The sequence below is a fragment of the Callospermophilus lateralis genome, chromosome 6, assembly GCF_048772815.1.
Source record: "Callospermophilus lateralis isolate mCalLat2 chromosome 6, mCalLat2.hap1, whole genome shotgun sequence".
NCBI lineage: Eukaryota > Metazoa > Chordata > Mammalia > Rodentia > Sciuridae > Callospermophilus > Callospermophilus lateralis.
The window spans coordinates 121,732,981-121,756,829 of NC_135310.1; the positions used below are offsets into that span (position 1 = coordinate 121,732,981).

Sequence of the window (23,849 nt, forward strand, 5' to 3'; positions counted from 1 at the left end):
AATAGTTGGTAAAATTTATATGAACAAGATTTGATTGTGTCTGCTTGTATAATTATATCAAAATGGATTCTACTGTCATGTACAACTAAAAAGAATGGATTAAAAAATATTTGAGGGCTGGGGCTGTGGCTCAGAGGTAGAGTGCTTGCCTGGCATGCATGAAACATTGGGTTCAATCCTTAGCACCACATAAAAATGAAATAAAGGTATTGTGTCCACCTACAACTAAAAACTAAATGTTTTTTTAAAAAGATTTGATAGTGTTCTCTTTAACCACATTTTAGGATATTCTTAATATAGAATTATTTTCTCTGCCATCCCTTTTATCCTAAGGTGAACCATAATACCAATGTGAGCCTTAGTGTGTCTTTCCTAGATTATCATATATTGTAATTAGTTTCTGAATAATATAAGGATCTGGTGATGCAGTTTCTTCTCATATGCAGTATATAATATCATAGTGAATTCTACGCAACCTCTGCAAAGAACTTAGAACTTCCCACCTTAATGGAAATATATTTTTCCAAAGTAAGCATGATACCATTTCTATTCTCTTCTGGGTTGATCACATTTGCACTATACTATGTTTGAGAAGTCTGAGATAATATTTGAAAGAAATAGGTCAGATTTAGGGGTTGAGGGTACTGTTATCTTTAACAAGGTGAAGATTTGTGCAGGAGCCATGGGTGTCATTGCCTAAGATCAATGCAAACTTTGATCATGGTGGTGATGAGGGGAATCTTTTGATGGAAATGGAATTGCTGCATGGTATCTGTCTCATTATATAAAATGATGTCATTCATTAAGATAGTCTTATTATTAAATATATTCATGAAGTAAAGTGACAAGAATAATTTTAATACAAGGGATATTATACTCCTCAGAAAGTAAATGTGAGTAGTATAATGTAATGGCTGAGTTTGTGGGGTTTGGAATCACACATAACTCAAATCAATCTGGAGCATACTATTTACCAGCCTCAGTTTCTTACACATGGTATCTAATACCCATCATTATATTCTCTCTATCTATAGGTATGAAAGGGGAACTTGTTTTATTAAACTAGATTGGGTGATATCCTTCATAAGGATATGAGGTATAAAAGACCCTTAGGATAATTCTGAATCTAGAACAGCACATTTATATTAATATAATGTAAATAATTATCTTAAAATATGAATATGTGTAAAATTACATGATTGCATCAGATGATCTAATTCATAATTTTTCAATAGTGTCCTATTTCCTGCACATTCTATAATGTATTAGTAAAGTTTTCTTATATCTTTCCTTAGGTAAATCAAGTGAAGGGGAATAGTGGAGGGACATATTCTCAATAAAATGAGGGAATCATAATGGGAACCAGGATTAAGTGATTGAATACTGTTTCCCACCCAAAATTAATTATTTTAAATCAGAGATGTATTAAATGCTGATTTTTGAGTACTTTACCTGTCAGCCTCTGCATACTTTGATTTGGACAATGGCCTTATGCTGTCAGGTTGAGAGCTCTGCAGAGTTACTTTTGAAATCTTCATTCCACATAGAGGGCCTGCTCCATGCTCCTTGCCTATGTGTATTCTTTAGATGCCACTAAAATCATGACAGTATCAGGACACAAACTTGAAAAACCCTTGTACTCGTGTTAACTGATTGACTAGCTTTCTATTTCCTTTAGCTTATCAGAGTCACTAACTGTAAAGAAGTGCAGATCATACTCTCCAATCAACAGCTGTAATTCTGCAATATCATCAGTTACCAGGGGACGCTGCTGCATGAGGTTTCCACAGAAGCACAACTTTTACAGCTTGGAAATACATGAAGGATCTTAATGCCTTCATTTCAACTGGGAGAGGTTAAGTAATTTACTCAGATTTACATTAAGTTATGGTTCAATAAGAACCAGATTCAAAGTCTCCTGAATTTTAGTTATCTTCCTTCCACCCACTTAACTCCAAAACACTTTCACACATACAGTCAGTTGTCCAAACATATCTTTCTTCAAGTGTGAGGTGAATGCTTCTAAAAGGTTCATACTTGTGAATATATCACTGACAACTTCAGAGCTGGGTCATTATCATGGCTCAATTAAAATGTTTCAGATGCAACTGGATCCAAGGTTTAAAACATTAAATACAAATGATCCTTTTAATTCAAGGAAATTCTGAATTTGAAAAGAGGAACTTCATACTGTATCTCTGACCAGCAACTGATGATGCTATTCATCTTTGATGCTAATTGATTCTTCAACATCAAGTCTGCCCAATCTAGCATCACAGAAATGAATATCTTGATTCTTATTATTTGGGATTTGGGTAGAGATGGGACATAGCTCTCACTGCTTGAGACTTATCTGCTTTTCTCTAACCCAGTCCTCTCCTGTTCTCCAGCATGGTGAGTCTGTGGCTCCGTGGAAGCTCCTGCATGGCACGTTTGACAATGATGCTGATGGCGCTGAGCCTTCCCCTGGCTTTGGCCAGGGACACCAGACGTAAGTGCACTCTTCAGGCATGGAGGGGCCATGGATGGGGGAAGGAAGGGAATTACTTTCTTAGTTTGCCAAGCCAAGTCCCTCAAAACTTGTGACATTTTCTTCAGTGGCCACATATTTTCATCATGTGGATTCTAAATGACTTCCAAAAATATGGAGCTAGAGCCTTTTCTATGAGACCTGTTTGAAAAGTCTTCATATGTAAACCATTTCTTTTCAAGTTGTCTTCAGTAAAATCTCCAGTCTCACATCATGTTCTCTCGGGGCCTTGGAAGGATTAGAAATAATGTTAAACTGATTTCTCACTCAGCAGTTCCCTTTATATGTTATTATGCCAAAAACAGGTGATTTTTTTTTAAAAAAACCTAACTTTTATGTATAGTTCTAGTCTCTTTTATACATGCCACTTGGTTCTTTGTTTAAATTATGAAATATTAAAATACGCAAGCAGTTAGAAGATATCAGTAAAAATAGCAGTAAGAGTCAAAAGGAATTGGAAGACACAGGAAGTGTGAAGCTGCTGCCTCTGTAAAGGGTGAGGATGCTCCAGGAGGTGTCATCCACTGTCTTTTCTCTTTGTCTCTCAACTGCACTGTTCATGACCCTGGATCCCTGTGGGGCAGCTGGTCTGGTGGTATTCTTGACCTTCTTCCTGCTGTGGTTGCACCCTTCAGTTGAGGCAGAGATCCCCTGTACTTGAAATGACTATATAGAAAAGGAGCACCTCTGGGCTGTTCTTTTGTACCTTAAAATATGTAATGCTACTTCCTCCTCCTCCTCCTCCTCCTCTTCCTCTTTTTTTTTTCTTGTAATGCATCTTCTTAAAACCTGGCCTAGTTTAGTGTTCATTTAATGAATCTGCTTTAATCTTCTTATACAATCAGTTTCTCCTGCGTACCCTACGTTCTCTGGATTGAGCCCATAGGGGATCGAAAGTTCGGATAAAATTGTATGAAAAACCTATGTTTTCCAGTCAAAAATGGTCAGTTATCAGCAATTTCATGAGCTTCAAAGTCTACAACATAATTGGGGATACAGTGAGGGTGTGAAGGCTATTAATATCTCCTGGGGCTGAAAACCAGTAAGCAAGTCAAGGGAAGTTGTTGGCTTACTGGGGCCTTAATCCAAATCTCATAGATTTCTCCATTGTGTCTTTTTCCCCTTAATTCGTCATGTTTGGTATTTTCTATCTCCACTCTCCCCCCCTTTTTTTGCCCATGTACTCACCATTACTGAATATCCCTGAACTTCACATCTCCTAAGCTCTATAAGAGATTCATCAGAGCAGATAAAACAATATAAATTTCCCCTTTTCTTAAAATTGCCTTTTCTTTACCTGTAAATGCTTTTATATGGAGGAGAAAGAAGAAGTTTGCCAGGTGTGGTGACGCAGGCCTATAATCCTAGTGGCTCTGGAGCCTGAGACAAGAGGATCACGAGTTCAAAGCCAGCCTCAGCAACACCGAGTGGCTAAGTAACTCAGTGAGACCCTGTCTCTAAATAAAATACAAAACAGGGATGGGATGTGGCTCAGTGGTTTGAGTGCCCCTGAGTTCAATCCCTGGTACCCCCCTTCCCCCCAAAAAAGAGGAAGTTTGTCTCAACTTCTCACAGAAAATACAAGTCATATAATGTGTCATCAGACTACAAGAGTGTTGATGTTTGAACCTCTTATTATTTTCCAGGATACCACAGTGATCAATTCCCAGAACTACAGTAGTTTCATATAGGCCACAGATACTTTTCTGTGTTAAGTACTATATCCTGGGTTTGTTCTCAGCTCCAAAAATTCCATTTGATAAGACAGAAAGCCTCTAGTCTACTGGAATTATATAATTACAGAGAGAAAGACAATAATCCAATAAACATTTAATGAACAAAAATATTACAGAGAATAATAAAGGCACTCAGGGGAAAATATAAAGACATCATCAGGGTGGGAGAGCAGAGAGAAAGGGGACCCACCCAACTTCAGTTTAGGTATGAGGAAGAATCTCTGAGAGAGAGGCATTTAGCTGAGACACGAATGAGGAGATGAGAGTAAGGAGGAGATCTAAGGGAGAAGGGAGAGGCAAGAGAGGATAGGCCCCAAAGTGGAAAGCTGTGTGCTGCGCTTAAATTAGACATTTAGTGACTGAGGGAGTGGCCTGGAGTCCCAGAGGATGAGGTAGATGAAGGGGAAGTCAAGGGCCTAATCAAGTAGGTGCCAAGAGCAAGGGTAAGAAATTTCAATGCTGTTTAAACTGATATCAGAAGCTCCTGGAAAGTTACAAGAAGAGTCAATTTGTATAAAGTTAAAAATAATTCTAACTTTTATATGGAGATTGGATTATTGGGTTCACTTGTGGAGTCGAGGAGACCATTTAAGAGCACAGTAGAATTCTCCAAGGAGGACAGGTTTGTGGTTTCATTTAGTGTGCTCACGATGAAGAGATGATGAAAATAAGATGGACATTTTGGGGAGGTTTTGCATAAGTAGTTAATAGATTAAACTAAGGAGGGGGTAGAAAATCACACTTCTTTCTGAGGATTTTGTTTTCATAACTAGGTGGAAGGTGGTGATATTTATTGAGACTGGGAAGACTGAGGGAGGTCAGGACATCAAGTAGGTGGTTAAAAATACATTTTTTAAACTTAAGATTCAGATGATTTTAAAATGTGTGACACTGTCGAGAAGTCAGTGTGGGCATGAGAGACAGAAGTGAGAGTGAAGATAAAACTGGAGGAATATTTGCTGGCAGAATTGACACCATGTTGTGTTAAATTCCACAAAATCTTAAAAGATTACACAGGGAAAGAGATTGTGTGTGGAAAACAAGAAGAACAGGACCATCAAAGGGGACTGGGACAGAGGACCAGTGATGTTGGAGGAAAACCAAAGCTGAGTTGCATGGAAGTCAAAGACAGGAGACTTTTCCAAAGAGGAGGTAGTGTCCAGTGGTGGCGAGACACCACGGCAGGTGAGGGAGAATGTGAGAGGTGTGAGCACTGGGTTCTGTGGACTTGACCTTGGCAGTCAGTGGAGTATTCAGTTAGGGAACTGGACTGTCTGTGTGAAGAGAGTCGGAGCTGCAGAGGGGAAGGCTGGATGGAGATGACTATTGTGAGTGGCAGGTCTCAGGGGAGGACCGTGTTCAGGGGGCCAGTTGGACCTAAAGTAGGAGAACAAAGAGCCTGAAGAGAAGAGAGAGGACTTGAGAACCAGACAGATGTGTCCATTTATTAGCAAGGAAGCACTTAGAGGGTCCCTGTGTATAATGCTGACGGGCAATGCAAAAAGTCATTAATGAAACAGCCAATATCTGCTAGTGATGTAGAATATATAGTTATTATACTAGGGAGGAGAATAGAGTGATGACCAAATCCATCTGGTGTCTGGCAGCATGGAGCACTGTAACAGTACCATACCTGCTGCATCTGGTGGCTGGAGGACCTCAGAAAACTAGATCCATCAGGGTCGTTGCTGTCATCACCAGCAAGTTGAGTTGGGCTTTTCATAGTTTCAATGAATAAGATTCACAAAAGATGAAGCAGCATTCTCCAGGTTAACATTTAAACACTCTCTCCAGGGTCTGAGCAGTGTCTCCCTAGGGAAACTCTCTGAGGAAGCCACACTAGTTTCTGGCTCCATGGTGAATGCACATTGTTCAAGGATACTGGGTAACTGATCTTCTGTTCTCCCATGTCATCTTCTGGGATCTTTCCCCCTGTGCTTCCAATGTCCCTACTACAATGTTCCTACCAATTGAGATGTGCCCATCAGGGGCCTCAGTGACAAAACTTAGTACTTTTAGAATTTCAACATTTTCTGACTTTTTTAGATTTTTATCTGATAAACTTTTATCATACATTGAAATGCATATGACTTGTTTCTCATTAACAGTGTGATGGTTTATACCATCTTCATTGGTTAGTCCACTTGCAAACATGAGCATGGCCTCAAATCTTTGCCAAACATTTGTTAAAGTATTTGTATTAATACAGGCTTTATAGTAACCTGTATCCTGACTTCTTTCAGAAAGCTCTGGATTTTAAGCCTCTTTAAACTGCATTTAGCATAGAACTTTACAACTATTTATACCTGTTCTTCATGAATCATGATTCCTTGGTCAAAATATTTCATTACAGATGTCATCCTGGGGAACATTAATAGCCCAAACTTCAACTTTTTTTTAAAGAGAGAGAGAGAGAGAGAGAATTTTTTAATATTTATTTTTTAGTTTTTGGCGGATACAACATCTTTGTTTGTATGTGGTGCTGAGGATCGAACCCGGGCCACAGGCGTGCCGGGCAAGCGCGCTACTGCTTGAGCCACATCCCCAGCCCCCAAACTTCACTTTTGACAAGTTGAAATCTCAACTGGTGTGTGGAGAGTTGTACAATGGAATTTGTCTAGTTTTCCAGGAACAAATTTAAGCTACTGATACAAAATCATTATAGAATAGTCAGAAAATACATGCATAATTATCCATATTTTCTTTTTTTGAAAAATCATGCATAATAAATACTGGATTTATTTCAGAAATTCTGAATTTGGCTTTCTTCAGTGATTTCTCTGATAGGGACATTTGCCAAATTCTCTGATCCAAAATATCTATAGTGCTGAGGTTGGAAACATGCATTTACATTGTGCTGCTTTTAAAAAAATCTAGGCTCACATATTATGCAAATTCTTGCCTCTACTTCAGTTCTTTTGGGTTTTTTTAGCTTGTTTCAGCATAAAACTAACAAGAAATCTAAAATAAGTTAGTTTTTGAGATTCATTACTTTCTTGCTGAATCCATTCAATGAATGTAAATTCAAGAACTTCATTGTTAATTTTTTAAAATTGGAATATTACAGTTACATATAGTAACTGGATTACACCCCCTCAATCATACATGCATTGAATTTGATTTCAGTTCTAATCTTCCCCCTTGTCCCTTCCTTGGCCCCTGCTATTCTCCTTCCTCTACACTACTGGTCTTCCTTTCATTCATCTTTTTATTTATTTTTATTGTTTTTTATACATATATAAATATTAAGGTAAAATTTTATGTGATATATATATATATATATATATATATATACACACACACACACACACACACACACACACACACACATCACATGAGTTTTTGAGAGTTCATTCCAAATTTCCTCCCCTTTCTCATCCATCCTCACTCCCTTTTGATTTTTCTTCTTCTGCTCTACTGATTTCTCTATATATTTTGAAATCTTATCCTTCTTTCCTTTAGATAACTCTATCTACCACATATGAGAAAAAACATTCAACCTTTGAATTTCCGAATAGGCTTATTTCATTTAACATAATATTCCCCATTTCCATCCATTGACCAGCAAATGCCATAATTTTATACTTTTTTGTGACTGAGTAAAAAAATATTTTTATGTTATGGAATGATTTTCAGTATTTTTGAATTATTGGTCCCAATCATATATCATAACTTTCATTAACTTGCTCTTATAAGTTATTGGGTTTGTAAGTTTTTTGTTTGTTTGTTTTTTGTCGCTGGGACCAAACTACTTGACAAGAACAATTTAGAGGAGAAAAAGTTTGTCTGAGGGTCACAGTTTCACAGACTTAGTCCATGACTGGCCAAATCTATTGCTCTGGGATTGAGGTGAGTCAGAAACATTGTGGCTGAAGGGCATGTGGAGGAAAGCTGCTGAGCTAATGGCAGCCAAGAAGCAAGGGGGTCAGGAAGAAGCCATGGGCAAGATACAGTCCCAGGCTACAACCCCCAGGGATCTATTTACTATGGCCTCACCTTACCTTTCTACAGTCCTGACTTTTTTCTATTCAAATTCAAATGGATTAGTCCAGTAATGGGGTTACATCTTTCATTATCTAATCATTCCACCTCTGCACATTTCTGCATTGTCTTACTTGAGCTTTTGGGGGGATACCTCATATCCAGACCATAAAAGTCATAAATATTGATGACAATCCCAAGAATATTTTTTTTGTTGTTAAATGCTTCAGACTTCTGTAATAAGACTCTTGTGCTATTGATCAATTCAGATTCTCCCATTCATTCAACTTCCTCTTAATCACCATTTTTTAAACCACTTTTTGAAATTTTCAGTGAATCCAACCCAGAGAAACATTAAAAATATATGACATTGTCACTGGAGTCCCAGGACAGAGGCTGATTTTGAGGATCCAACAAATCATGTCTGGTCATTTGTGCGCTCCCCCTCCCCCCCCCCCCCCCCCCGCAAAATCAGACAGAGAAGGTAATGGTGAAAAGTATGAAAGGAATGTTAATCAGTGTAGCTACACCTGGAAGACAAGGAACCTGTGTCCTTAGCCCTTTATGGGGAGCCACCTCAGAAAACACTCTAAGTCCTAATTCAAACAAAAGATAACTTTATTTACCTGGCCAGGGACTGTCTCCCACCAGTAAAGATTGATGCTAGATGAGAGATCAGCAATTTCCTGGTCTGTGCATAGGGAATTTAATGATGACAATTCTAACTTGGGGTTTTTCTCAGTATCATGCAAGCAAGCAAGTTACAGAGGCTAAAAAAAGCAGTTAGCTTAACCACATCTTGGGTCCGAACAAGTGTTAGACAACTGTATCCTGAGTTTCAGCTGAGTGGGGGCCATAATCTATTTTAAAGTCATGTAGACCCATAAATGTACCCAGAATGTAGCTCACCACGGCCACTATTATAATTTAGTTGATTACATTCTATGGAGTATAAAGTATAGGAAAATAATTTTTATAGGAAGACAGCTTTCATTTTAGTTTCTCAAAAACAGCTTTTGGGGCTGAGGATGTGGCTCAAGCGGTAGCGCGCTCGCCTGGCATGTGTGCAGCCCGGGTTTGATCCTCAGCACCACATACAAACAAAGATGTTGTGCCCGCTGATAACTAAAAAATAAATATTAAAATTCTCTCTCTCTCTCTCTCTCTCTCTCTCTCTCTCTCTCTCTCTTTCTCTCTCTCTCTCCTCTCTCACTCTCTCTTTAAAAAAAAGACAGCTTTTGTAACAATTTTTATAGAAAGCAACGAAATGGAGTCTTAGACCTGTTTATGACAGTTCTTGCTTTATAATTGTCTTATCTCACTTATCGAAATCTTATATATATTTTTACTATATTTTTTATTTTACTAATATGTAACATATAACTTACTCTCTCACTCATTTTATTGATTAGTTTACACCACAACAAAACTTCAGAAACGCATGTGACTCATAATATCATCACCATCTTAGAGCAGTTTCAATTTGCATTTCTCTGATTACTAGACATGATGAGCATTTTTTCATATATTTGTTGATTGATTGTATATCCTCTTCTGAGAAATGTCTGTTCAGGTACTTGGCCCATTTATTGATTGGATTATTTGTTTTATTGGTGCTTATCTTGTTGAGCTCTTTATACACCCTAAAGATTAGACTTCTATCTGATGCATGAGGGGTAAAAATTTGTTCCCAGGATGTAGGCTCCTTATTCACCTCACGTATTATTTCTTTTGCTGAGAAAAATCTTTTTAGTTTGAATCCATCCCATTTGTTGATTCTTGGTTTTAATTCTGTGCTATAGGCGTCTTATTAAGGAAGTTGGGGCCTAGCCCCAGGTGATGGAAATTAGGGTCTACTTTTTCTTCTATTAGACACAAAGTCTCTGGTTTAATTCCTAGATCCTTGATCCATTTGAGTTGACTTTTGTGCATGGTGAGAGATAGGGATTCAATTTTATTTTGTTCATATGGATTTCCAGTTTTCCCAGCACCATTGGTTGAAGATGCTATCCTTTCTCCAGTGCATGTTTTTGGCACCTGTGTCTAATATAAGGTAGTTGTAATTTTGTGGGTTAGTCTCTGTGTCCTCTATTCTGTACCATTGGTGCCAGTACCATACTGTTTTTGTTACTATTGCTCTATAGTATAGTTAAAGGTCTGGTATAATGATACCACCTGTTTCACTCTTCCTGCTTAGAATTGCTTTGGCTATTCTGGGTCTCTTATTAAGATACCATCTCACTCCAGTAAGAAGGGCAGCCATTATGAAGAGAAACAACCTGCTGACAAGAATGTGGGGAAAAAGGTACACTCATACATTGCTGCTGGGACTGCAAATTGGTGCAGCCAATTTGGAAAGAAGTATGGAGATTCCTTGGAAAGCTGGGAATGGAACCACCATTTGACTCAGGTGACCCTCTCCTTGGTCTATACCCAAAGGACTTAAAAACAGCATACTACAGGGACACAGCCACATCAACATTTATAGCAGCACAATTCAAAATAGCTAAACTGTGCAGCCAACCTAGATGCCCTTCAGTGGATGAATTGATAAAAAAAGTGGCATTTATATACATTAGAATATTACTCAGCAATAAAAAAGAATAAATTCATGGCATTTGCAGGGAAATGGATGGCATTAGAGAAGATTATGCTAAGTGAAGTTAGCCACTCCCCAAAAAACAAAAGCCAATGCTGAATGTCTTCTCTGATATAAGGGGGTGACTGAAAATGGGGTTTGGAGGGAGAGCAAGGGAGGAATATTACCTCTAGGAAGGGAATAGGGGTGGGAGGGAAAGGGAATGAGAAGGGGAATAGCATGGATGATGGAAGGAGACCCTTATCATTATACAAAATACATGTATGAAGATGTGAATTTGGTGTCAACATACCTTATATACAATCAGAGATATGATAAATTGTTGTATAAAGGTGTATTAAGAATCGTAATGCAAAATAATAATAATAATAAGAGAGCTTATGTATAATGACAGAATTTGGTAAGAACATACTTTATATACAGAGTTACGACACATTGTGTTGTGAATGGATAATTATGATTGTAATGCATCCCACTATTGTCATGTATGTAAAAAATTAAAAGAAATATCATCACCAAAGGGGTCCCCAGAGAAGGGGACCTCAACTCAGAAAAATATGTCTTTTATATGAGAGAAAAGAATTTCAGCAAGTGCCTGTCAGAGACACAGAAATTTATTCAGGAAAGCAGATAAACATTCAATGGAGAATGAGGGTAATTTCCAGAGTGTGCTGGAGTAAAGCAAGTAAAGTAGGCCATCTCCAGAGGAAGAAAGAGCCACCCTTTGGAGCTAGTGCTGGACTAGTGATGGAATCAGGGTGGAGTTGTGTGATTTTGAGTCATTTTCCCCTTGACTTGTGCATGGACCCACGTTAACTTTTGTGGCAGGGAGAACAAGGGCTGAGACTAAGGGCTAAGGATGTGGGCTCCTTGAAGGTAAGTTGCTTACTTTGCATATCAGACTTCATGGGTGGCCCTGCTACATGTGTGGTGCTGCCCAGGGGCAGAAAGCTTATCTTTGTTTTGGATAGAGGACTCCTGAACATATTTCAAACTGAACAATTTCAGTCAAGGTGAAGGACTCTGATTTCCCAGAGGCACCAGACCAGTTGAGATCAGTCATCATGGTGAACCTTGGCTGCTGGATGCTGGTGAATTTGCTATCAACAATTTTTAAAGATGTAGATTCTTGAACTTTCTGGGCTTGAAAAGTCAGACAAGGGATTTTAGATCTGTATTTAATCATGATTGTAATCTCCCCAAACCTCTTTATATAGTATAAATCCAAAACCCTGACATCCACCACAGGATTTCAAGTGTCCAACTCCCTGTGACTTCTCCAGTCTGTCTTTAACCTTTTCTGCCTCTGTGCTTTGGTGCCCCATGGTTTCTGTTTCTTGAAAAAGTTAATTCTCTCAGCTTTATCACAGGGTATCCCTTTTACTTGAAATGTTCCTCCCTTTCCCCCAAACATACACATACCTATTCCACACTTCTTCTAGCTCACATCAGTTTAAACTATCATGGAATATTTTCCTATTGTCATTTAGTTATTCCTGATGTTCTCTGTTACTAGAACCCATACTGTGACATTTCTCATTCTTGCCTAACTTCTTGTGTGTTTGTCTTTTGTCCCTCATTTTTACTAACTGATGTCCCAGGAACATATGAGTGGTGATTGTGGTGATGAGTGGGTGTCAGTTTTTCCTTCTTTGGATTCTAGGGGCATCAGAGGCCTGGTGTTAAACCAAGAGGCAAAGAAAAGACCACTGACTACAATTTTAAATCAAATTAAAGCAAGCTTTTAATTCTGACTAGCTGGGACTTCCCTCTCCCAAAATCCGTGGGATACAAGACAGTCCTCCAGCTCTCTAGGAGCGCAATTTTATAGCACAGAAAATTGTAAAAGGGGGGTGTCTTGAGACCTTACAGATAACAGGATTTTGACAAGCATAATACAAAAGCAGGTAGTAGGTTAATGGTCTAAATGGTTCAGCACTTAGGAAGTAAATTTAGATCCCAATATCATAATTTATGAGGCACCATTAGGGTTTCAGAAAGGGTTGTTATCTGGTCAGGGAAAGCCAGAATTTATGAGGCACCACTAAGTTTTCAGAGAGGGTTGTTATCTGGCCAGGGAAAGCCAGGCATGGGTGAGTTCAAGGCATGGGCAGGCATTCTAAGCAATTTTAAAACATCAAAATACAGCCAGGCCAAACAGAGATCCTAATATTTTACAGAAAACAGAAATGAATCTTTTATAACTTTTAACAGGATGGCTCCTGATCTTAAGAGGAAATTAGGTTGGGTTTATCACCTGGCACAGCCTCAGCCCTAAGGGAGAATTAACAGAATGTTCTAGATGGGTCTTGTTTAAGGAAAGGGTGAGAGTTGTGGGCATGAGAGGTGGGAGCAGAGAGTGTCTTTGGGTGGAAATTTCCACCAGGAGCTGGTGCTGGTTACCATGAGGGGCAATTCCTGCCTGTTGTTTGTTCCCCAGCCCTGCACCTGAGGGGGACCAGGTCCTGAGTGGAGTGGATCAGAGGAATTTCTCTGCCGTCGGCCCACCTCTCTATGGTCCCTCTGTCTCAGGCAGATGAAAGTAGAAGGCCCAGTGTCTGGGGTGGGGAAACCAGTCAGGGGTGTCCTGATGTTTTTGTCACAGTGTCCAGTTGGGTTACAGGTCCTTGGTGTCTGAACAAAGAATTGAGCTATACACACAAGTAACAGGCAAAGTACAGACTTATTAAGGGTGACTTAATAGCTCATGGTGACTCCATAAGCTAGAGCTGAGTGGGTCAAGACTGGGGGGGGGTAGGCGTGTGCTCAAGGCCCTGATGTCTGGAAATCAGTGTCTTGTATACTGAGCTGTGATGCGTTATGGCCCTCATGCGACCTGATTGAAGACCTAACCCAACTTACTAACATTGGTCACCTTATGACACCTGCGTCCTGGTGATAAGTCCTCGGGGGCGGAGTTGTCGTGGTAATGAGGGGCACAAATAAGGTCATGACTTGTGTCCCTGTCTTGTCCTCTATGGGCATCCTTCTTGTGCCCTGCCGCCTCCATCTTGGTGACCCATCATCCCCGCCCCCGCCCAGGTGCTCCCTGTGTGTCAGTCTCCTCCCAGAGGCCGCCTGGTGAGAGGGTTGTCCCTGTCCCCACAGCACGTTTCCTGGAGCAACATTTAAGTGAGTGTCATTTCTCCAACGGGACGGAGCGGGTGCGGTTCCTGGAGAGATACATCACTAATGGGGAGGAGACTGTGCGATTCGACAGCGACGTGGGGGAGTACCGCGCGGTGACCGAGCAGGGGCTGCAGGACGCTGAATACTGGAACCGCCAGAAGGACCTCCTGGAGCAGAAGCGGGGACAGGTGGACAACTACTGCCGACACAACTACCAGGTTGACAAGAGCTTCACTGTGGAGAGGAGAGGTGAGTGCTGGGCTGGGGGCCGGGAGGGAGGGAGGGAGGGTGTGTGTGTGTGTGTGTGTGTGAGAGAGAGAGAGAGAGAGAGAGAGAGAGAGAGAGAAAGAGTTTGTGTGTGAGAGAGAGTGTGTACCTGTGTGTGTGTGAGAGAGAATGTGTGTGAAAGAGAGAGACTGTGTGTGAGAGAGATTGTGTGAGAGTGTGTGTGTAAGAGAGTGTATATGTGAGACAGAGAAAATGTGTGAGAGTGTGTGCATGAAAGAGAGAATATATGTGTAAAAGAGAGTTTGTGTTACAGAGAGTGTGTGTTAGAATGTGTGTGTGAGAGAGTGTGTGTGTGCATGAGAGATAATTTGTGTGTGAGAGTGTGTTTGTGTGTGTGTGAAAGCATGTGTGTGTAAGAGAGAGTGTGCGTGTCTCTGTATATGAGAGAGAGTTTGCGTGTGTGTATGAGACAGTGAGAGAGAATGTGTGTGTGTGTGTGTGTGTGTGTGTGTGTGTGCACTCGCGCTGTGAGAAGTTAAGGGTGCCTGTGATGTACCCATGTTATTGTCAGTGTCCCCACAGGAACCTGGGGAGCTAATGCTGCGAATGGGGCAGGTGAGCTGAGGAAATCCTGATCCCAGATGGAGGGCGGGGCTGGAGAAGAGCTTGAGGTTTCCTTGGAGTTGGTGTCACTTAGCCCTGGTGGCCCCTGAGGAGAGGAGAGGTGGGAGGAGGCAGTTGCTGGAAATGGAGGGGACTTGGCTTGGGGTGAATGGGAGGCAGGTGAGGAGGGGGGATGTAGGAGTCCATGGATGGGTGAAGGCTTACATTTATTTACCAAATGCTGTTACCATGCTAAGAATTCTCTTTTATCTCTGGGGTTCTCACTGTTTTTGAAGTGATTTTATGGGTTCTCTGGATAGTGAGATTCTGAAAACATTTTTTATATATTTTGTTTATACTTTGCTTCCATTCATGACTTCCCATGTTAAGAATTTTAGAATTATATTTAATGAAATATGCTCTAATATTGTTAGTAACGATTTAGCATCAATATTAAATCAATCCTTTAGCAGTTTTGTGACAAAGTTTTCCCTCAAGCATTCCTTGAGGGGAGGGGGAAATGGCTGTGGATGAGGTGAGGAGGCTGGTCACACACTTCCTTGGCCAAATACACCGTTTTTGATCCAGTAGGCCCTGATATAAAAGTATGCTGGGTTTGTTTCCATAGCATTTCATTGAAAATCAAATATCAGACTTTTTGTGTGAAAGGGAGTGTGGGATGACCTCTGACCTTTTTGAGGCTTATTTTACTTCTAAATTCCCTAATGTCTCTTGCCTTGTTCCTTTGCTTTCCTAGGACATGGATTTTGACATATTTGAAATGGTGGTGAAACTGGATTTTGAGTTACGATTTTATTACTTGAATAACAATGTTATTATTTTTATATTTTAAGTGGTTGAACATTAACTCTATGTGGTATTACATAATTTACCTTACATTCTTCTTGTTTACATTTAAAAAAAAAACTGTCAAATACAGTCCTTCCTTGGTGTGTTAGCTTTCTGTCATGGTGACAAAACACCTGCCAAAAACCAACTTAAAAGGAGGAAAAGTTATTTTGTCCCATGGTCTCAGACATTTCAGTCCTTGTTTCCTTGACTACCTTGCTTTGGGCCTGTGGCTATGGCAACAGAGTACATGGAGTCAGAAGGACATGGGGGAGGAGGCTACTTACTTCATGAGGACCACAAACCAAAGAGGGAGGAGTGGCCAGAGTCCCAATATCCCCTTAAAGGACATGGCCCCAATGATGGAACTTCCTTTCAATAGACCCTACCTCCTAAAAATCCTACTGTCTCCCAGTAGTGCCCCAGACTAGTGACAAGGCCATAGCACATGGTCTTTTGGGAGCATTTAATATAAATCATAACGTTAGGTATGGGGGAGAGGGTAATTTAGTTCTAGGATCCCAGTGGATATGGAAATATGTAAACGTCAAAGTCCTTTATACAAAATGATCTAGTAACTGCTTATAACTTATGCATATCTTCCTGTATATTTGAAAGAATCTAGACTACTTGTAATACCAAATGTAAATGCTTGGTAAATAGTTGTAACACTGTATTGTTTATGGAATAATGAGGAGGAAAAAAGTACCTACAAATATAGAGCAAATAGTTTTTCCAGCTGTATGTAGTTATCTGCAGTTAGTTGAATTCTTAGATGCAGAAGTGCTGATACAAAGGGCCTACTGTACTCCAAAAGTTTTATATTTTAAAACTTCATTTTCTCTTTCTTTGATTTCAAAGATTCTCAAACATTTTCCTATGTTTATTTGCCAAATGTTGCTACCACTCTGAGAATTCTCTTTTATCTCTCGAGTTCTCAGAGTTTTTGAAGTGATTTTATGGGTTCTTTGTATAGTAACGTTCTGAACACTTTGTCACTATATTTTGTTTATATTTTGCTTCCATTTATTACTATCTATATTAAGAATTTTTGCATTTTATTTAATGAAATATGCTCCATCATTGTTAGTAATGATTTAGCATCAGTTTGAAGTCAATCCTTTAGTGCTATTATGAAAATGTTTTCCCTCCAGCACCCCCTGTCTCTTTTACTTAAAAGCATTTTTTGATGTGGGTGGTGAGAAGTATTGTGTCATGCATGAAGTTTACATGTTATGAAACCCACACTGTCATGACCACAGATACCAGTTTATGAGGAGAGACGGTCACAATATGATAATAATCCTAAAAATAGATATACATATTATATAAAGGAAGAGGGATTCCTCAGTGGAGTGTAAATACATGGTCTTTTGAAGACAGGACTTTCCTTGCTGCCTTCCCTCTCCTCAGGCCTCCTGCATTCCCTGCATTTCAGCCTTAGAGAATCACCTCTGTCTGCCCCTGCTTCCCAGAGTGGAGCTCTTTCAAACACTGGAAGATAAGGGCTTGCATAGGGAGCATTCCCAAGATCCCATTTTCCCTGTGTCTCTTCTGTTGTCCTCCCATTTATCCATTCAGCTTTGACTCATATTCTCTTAGAGAAATCAACAAGAATAAATTGGTGAAATACATTGAAGGCTAAGTTGCAGGTATTGCTTTATATATTATAGATGCATTAATCCTTCTCTGACAGTGAGAGATAAGTCAGTATTATCCCCCTTAATGTGAGAGGCAGAGGCACAAAAAGTAAGAAACTTTCCCAGGATCAACAACTAAGAGGTGGAGCCTGGATTTGAACCTAGCTGATCTGGATTTAAAAATCACACTTTTCACTAAAGTCCTGTATGCTTTGCAAAACATTGTAAATACTTTACCTCAGTAATGAATTATTGTTTTAAGCTTTGAAACAAATGAATCAACAAACAAAAAAGCAAAGAACTATCTCTCAGCTCTAATGAATCCTGGCTGAAGGCCTGACACTCTCAGGCCCATGGCCAGCTGAGCAGGACTGCCAAACTTGAGGCTGAGTATGGAGAGAGGAAGAAAGGATGCAACCAGGAGGATACCTCTGCCTTCCTGATTAATTCTCTCTATATTTTCTCTCCCAGTTAAGCCGAAGGTGACTGTGTATCCCACAAAGATGCAGCCCCTACAGCACCACAATCTCCTGGTCTGTGCAGTGAGTGGCTTCTACCCAGGCCACATTGAAGTCAGGTGGTTCCGGAATGGCCAGGAGGAGCAGGCTGGGGTCGTGTCCACAGGCCTGATCCAGAATGGAGACTGGACCTTCCAGATGCTGGTGATGCTGGAAACAGTCCCTCAGAGTGGAGAGGTCTACACCTGCCAGGTGGAGCACCCAAGCCTGACGAACCCTGTCACAGTGGAATGGAGTGAGTGGGAAGCTTCCTCACCCACCAGGAAGGGACTTAGTTTACCCAGAGTGTCAGGTTTCCTCCTCTCCCTGCCCTGTGTTTTCATGTACTGAGTCACAGGGGTAGCCTTTGATAGTTTCTAACACCTGTACCTCCCAGGGAACAATGATAAAAGAGAAGCTGTCCCTGGTCTGTCCCTTCCTGTGCTGTCTCAGGGCATGGTCAGCCTGATGCCCTGTCTCCAGATCCTGCCTCTCTGGTCTGGACCTATGGGTCTAGGTTGAATCTCTGGGTTGTTCATTATGTGATCTGTGAAGAAAAGGAACCTGAAGGCCTTGGGGACATCCAGGAGTCCAATCATTAGCTTCATCATTCATTAGCTTCATCACCCTCGACAGGCCTCTAACACAGTTCATACATCAGGTGTTATTCAGGGCTGTGATATTTTAATGAACTAAGTACATGAAGAATTTAATTTTCTGGGAGTGACTAGTTCTAGTTCCTGTAGTTCAGGCTTCTTTCCCAGTCTCAGAGCTCTGAATCTCAGTGTCTCAAAGAGGAAAGTTGTGTTTGGAGGGAAAATTGCTAAACCTGTTTTTTTCTCTCAGGGGCGCAGTCTGGATCTGCACAGAGCAAGATGCTGAGTGGAGTGGGCGGCTTTGTGCTGGGTTCGCTCTTTCTTGGGCTGGGGATGTTCATCTACTACAAGAATCAGAAGGGTAAGGAGCCTGCTGGAGCTGAGTCTCCATAGCTTTTCCGGGAAAAGTAATAGGACCTTGCTGAAGTCAGTTTTTATATCGGTGGTCCTGTCTGAACCTTTCTTTCCTCGTGTGACCTCAGATATCCTGGAAATTCAGAAGTCAATGTCTGTGGTTACTATGTCAAAACCTAGAGGGTTGTGGCCTATATGGGTATGGAAAGCTAACCAGACTAGAGATATGGGTCAAGTACCTTGAACAAATGAAGAAAGAGACAGTAACTATTGGATTTTTGTGACAGAAGCTTCCTGGTCACTTACTATCAGTTTGTGCTCCCCTCTCTGCCTTGGCTGGTGTGGGCTGTGGTGTTGAAGGAATCAAAGGTGGCAGATCTGAGGCTGGGGATATGGTGTTTGGGGTGAGATTTGCCTCCAGGTCTTTAAGTATCCATCTCCTCTTCTCTTTCCTAGGACGCTCTGGACTTCAGCCAACAGGTAAGTCCTTTAATCCTCTCTCAGAGACAGATTTGCTTTCCCTACAGCAGAAGGTAGAGATGATAAGACCTGAGACAGAAATACTGAGAAAGATTATGGATTCCATTTTCTGATCAGGCAGTGTGCACTAAACCTTCTTTCCACTTAATGAAAGGCCTGACTCTGAAGGAGCCTTGGCTCAGGGAGAATTGATAATTCATTTTCTTCATACTGCAATGCTCTCATGATAGACTCTGAGGGGGAAAGGGAGCCATTTGCAAAGTTAGGACTGAAACACCACTGTGCTCTGCCTTCTGCAGGACTCCTGAGCTGAGGAGAAGGTGGCAACACTGAAGGAAGGACCATGTCCTACCTGCCCAGGTCATGAAAAGGCTCCTGCTTGGCTCTCCTTCTTCCACAGAAACAGGGCTTTCTCAGGACTTGGTCACTACTGGTTCAGTGACCCCACAGAACATGTCCTCCCTGCTGGCCTCCTGAGCCCCTACCCCTGACTGGAAGCCCCAGTACAGACACCAGGCGGACCTTGCCTTCATTTTCCCCTGACCCCTTTGTCTTCAAACCTTCACGCCACCTATGAGTCTGAAATCCCTTTGTGCCAGTTTCCTTTATTCCATTTCTTTTCAAATAAACATGGGGTGAAAAGTTCTCTGCTTCACAGAATTCCTTGTTTGTTTGATTATGGTACTGGGGATTGAATCCAGGACTACTCTAGCTCTGAGCTACATACCAAGCCATTGTATTTTGTTTGTTTGTTTGTTTGAGACCAGGTCTTTGAGGCTGGCCTTGAAGGAAATTGCAATCCTTCTGGCTTAGCCTCCCAAGTGACTGGAAATATAGGTATACACCACAATTCCCAGCTGCTTTATACAGTTTTAAGGAATAAACAAAAGAAAAGAGAAAGGGATCATTACTTCACAACATAACCATATATTCATTTGTATGTTATATGCATGTGGGGTAATACATAAGTTTAGTTTGGTTGATTTAGGTATTCCCCAATGTATACATCAATCAAACATCAGGCTATGGACCATAACTATGATTTTAACTTATCAATGTAAAATCAAAAAATTAAAAAGGCAATGCCTAAAAATTCAGCATAGACTAAACAATTGAAACAAATGTAACAATGGGAAATAAACTAGAAAAGTAAATCAAACATTTTTTTCCAAATTTTACTTATACCTAAAACATGGTATTACTGTAATTGCATATCAATGTATGGATGTATTCATAGATTTCACTTATATACTATTATAAAAGAGGCAGATGGGTTTCTGAGAAAGTGTTTAATTGACGGATTTGGGGGTTTCTACTCTTGTGTTCCATCTGAAGAGTCAATTCAAATGTAAGTCAAGTCACAAGGCAAATAATCAGTTCAGAAGTTTATTTCAAAGTAGTAATCATTTGGACACAATTTTCCACTGTCAGAAACACCTTTTATTTTATTTTCAAGCAAATTTAAAAATTATATGATGTATATTTTATTGTAAGTTCTATTGCATAATATTCATGAAAAGCAGATTTTCTTATAAGAATTTGCTAAGTTGATAGTGATGCCTGTTCTGTTTGATCCTAGGACTGCAACTTTACTCTTACTTTTGTTTCCTCAGATGAAGATATAATTTGCCTCATTCTGTTGTGAAATGTAAAATATAAGGTAGAATTAACATGTATCACATACATATTTCAGTGACAGTTCTTTGTACTGAGAATAGCAGGAAATCCAATGTAATTGGTGGTATTTTTCTTTAACTCATGATCAGTCAAAGCAGCTGGATCCAAGGAAGGGCTTCTCCAGGGCTGCTCAGTTCAGTTGGCCACTGGCATCTGCAGTCATCCTGGGACTTCATCCCTGAGTCACAGCATGTCAGCCTTCCTGAGATGACAGGAGGACACCTGCAGCAGCTTTAAGCTTCCTGTTCTCTTGCCATAGCTCCTAAAGACGTGAAAGAGAAACTGTCTCCTCCTGTGTGCTCTTGTATGGAGCAGCTGCACTTCTCCCAGGCATCCCAGACCCCTTCCTCACACATGAGAAGACCTTGTGATCACAGGGGCAGCCAAACAACCCGTAGTTCAATGCTGTGGAGTGGGCCAGATGCACACGTTCAAAGAAAAGACTGTGGGGTTGGGTAGGAAAGAATTATTTTAGGATGGGGAATTGACAGTTTCTAATACCATTATTTTGCTAGTGGTTTTAGTTAATTTCTTCAGGAAGGCCTGTTGATTCCTGTAAGAATCCTCATGTTTGGTTGTTGTTTATTTAATCTTTATTTTTGGCCCTGGGGATTGAACCCAGGGGCTTTTACCCAGTGAGTTACAGCTCAGCTGTTTTTATAACTTTCTATTTTTCAACATGAACTGACTATTTTGCTGAGTCTGGCCTTGAACTTGTGATCTGTCTTCCCCAATCTCCCAATAAAAGGGGGATTATAGGTGTGTGCCCCTGTACCCATTCTTGAATGAATTTGAGTATTTTTCTTTTTCTTTTTTTAGACATATTAAGTACTAAGTATCATCCACTAATGAAACAAACAAAAAATGCAAAAAAGATTATTTGTTTTTAGAACTTAAGATACTCATGTGTAATTTTAGAAGAAAAAATAAGTTTTCCAAGGAGATATTTGAAAAAGACAATTATAAAAGAGAGGCTTTATAAGATGCTAGAACATATTATACATCTATATTAACAGACACAGTGTTGATTAAATATGCATGTAGATCTGTAGCTATAACCGTAGAGATTTAGTTAAAAATAAAAGGAGTATTTCACATCAGTAGAGTATACTCCAAACTCTTTAACAAAATGAATATCTGGTGAATAAAAACTGAAATAAACATGGAAAATAGAAAAAAAATTAAAACATATTATTATTCCTATCATTTTCATAATAAAAGTAAATGTGGTTGAAGTTAAAATGTCTAAAGTCTTTTTTGATGCCCTGCTGGTTGGGATGGATTATGTTATAACTACCGTGGTAAAACAAATGGCAATTTCATAAAAAGTTAAACACCTGTTTGCCACATGATCCAGTAAGTCTACTCTTTGAATCCATCCAAGAGAAATCAAAACATGTTCTCATAAATATAGGTGGGCCAATGAGAGCAGCATTAGATATAATGTCCCCAAACTAGAAAAAATCCAAATACTTGACAACTAGTAAATGGATGGTCAATGATATAATTCAACAATCAAAATACAGTTCAATAAAAAGGAACAAAATGATTATACTGGGTACAAAACTGACAAACTTCAAAAAATTAGACTAAAGTAAAAGAAACCAGACACCAAAAACTCCATAATATGAAATTCAATTTTGCTCCATGTCTAGAAAATATAAATTTGTAAACACAGGAAGTAGATTAGAGGGTGGGTAGCACATGGGGCAGGAGTAGAAATGAACTGTAAACAGAAATGTTGTGATTGATAAGAACTTCCTAAAGCTAGATTCTGGAGAGAGATGCACAATTTATTAATGTATTAAAATCTTTCAATTTTCCTTACAATGAATGAATTTGGTGCTATGTAAACATGCTTCAATAAGTGTGTTAAAATGATTTGTGGGCTGGGGTTGTGGCTTAGTGGTAGAGCACTTGCCTAACAAGTGTGAGGCACTGGGTTCAATCCTCAGCACCATACAGAAATAAACAAAATAAAGTTATTTTGTCCATCTACAACTTAAAATATATTTTTAAAATCCTTTAATATAAAAAGATGATTTGTATGGGAAGAAGTCTGAGCAAATCAGAAAATCCAGAGGACAAAAAGAGAATCTGCATAAAATTTGAAATTTCTTTGTACTAGGAAAAAGGCAAAATTAAAAGAAATGTGTAGCTTAGGAAAATTGTTGAAAACCACAAGGAGGACATTTGGCTAAGTGTCTGATGATATAACATTGTCAAACAATGAATGAATGAACCAACAAAAACCCAACAGAAAGTTGGGCAAAGGATAAGAAAACTATTAACCAAAGAGAAAATCCCAGTAGTCAATAAACATAATTGCTAAACTCACCAATAATTTGAAAAATACAAGTTCAGTCTATAATGTAACTGCTGTCCCTTACCCTCGTGGGCAGCTGAACTTAAGGACACTCTGTGAATTTCCAGTGACACCAAATAAAACACAGACATACACTTTACTTTTAAACAAGCTTCAGGAAGGCTTCTCAGCTCTCTGCCTCAGGCTCCCTAAATGGAGAGCAAGAGAAAGTCACCAGAGGCTCGTGAGAGAGAGTGAGCATGTTCAGAAGTAGGCTTTTATTGGGGGAACCCTTATTCTTAGAAAGTTCTATCCAAAAAAGGTCAGAAGGGGCAGGGTTACAAGGGTCAGGTGAGTGTAATTCAACCCAAGGAGTGTCCCCTACATCTGAAGACATGTCCTCAACTTCCAGACTGGGGCAGTGTCCAGGTCACTACAGATGTAGTGAGGGTCAAAGCCTCTCCACTCCAGGATGGAAGGCGCAAATCATTCAGTGTGGCTCCCCACAGGGGAACTGGGCTAATTGGGCTGCGTGAAATAACCACACAAGAGACAGAAATACCTTTTTTCTTTGGGGTCGCTGTGATGGCTCCTCTGACTTTAAGAGTGTGTGTGGGAGAGAGAGAGAGAGAGAGAGAGAGAGAG

The 23,849-nt window shown here is 40.0% G+C and overlaps 1 protein-coding gene across 1 annotated transcript; it reads left to right on the forward strand.

Annotated features, from left to right (window-relative positions):
• The first annotated feature begins 2,326 nt into the window (after positions 1-2,326).
• On the forward strand, positions 2,327-19,895 carry LOC143400734 (HLA class II histocompatibility antigen, DRB1 beta chain-like). The gene is made up of 6 exons (XM_076857737.1): positions 2,327-2,491; positions 13,955-14,224; positions 17,767-18,048; positions 18,639-18,749; positions 19,199-19,222; positions 19,522-19,895. Exons 1-6 carry the CDS (start codon positions 2,392-2,394, stop codon positions 19,533-19,535), a joined length of 801 nt encoding a protein of 266 aa, XP_076713852.1. The 5' UTR covers positions 2,327-2,391; the 3' UTR covers positions 19,536-19,895.
• Positions 19,896-23,849: the final 3,954 nt, after the last annotated feature.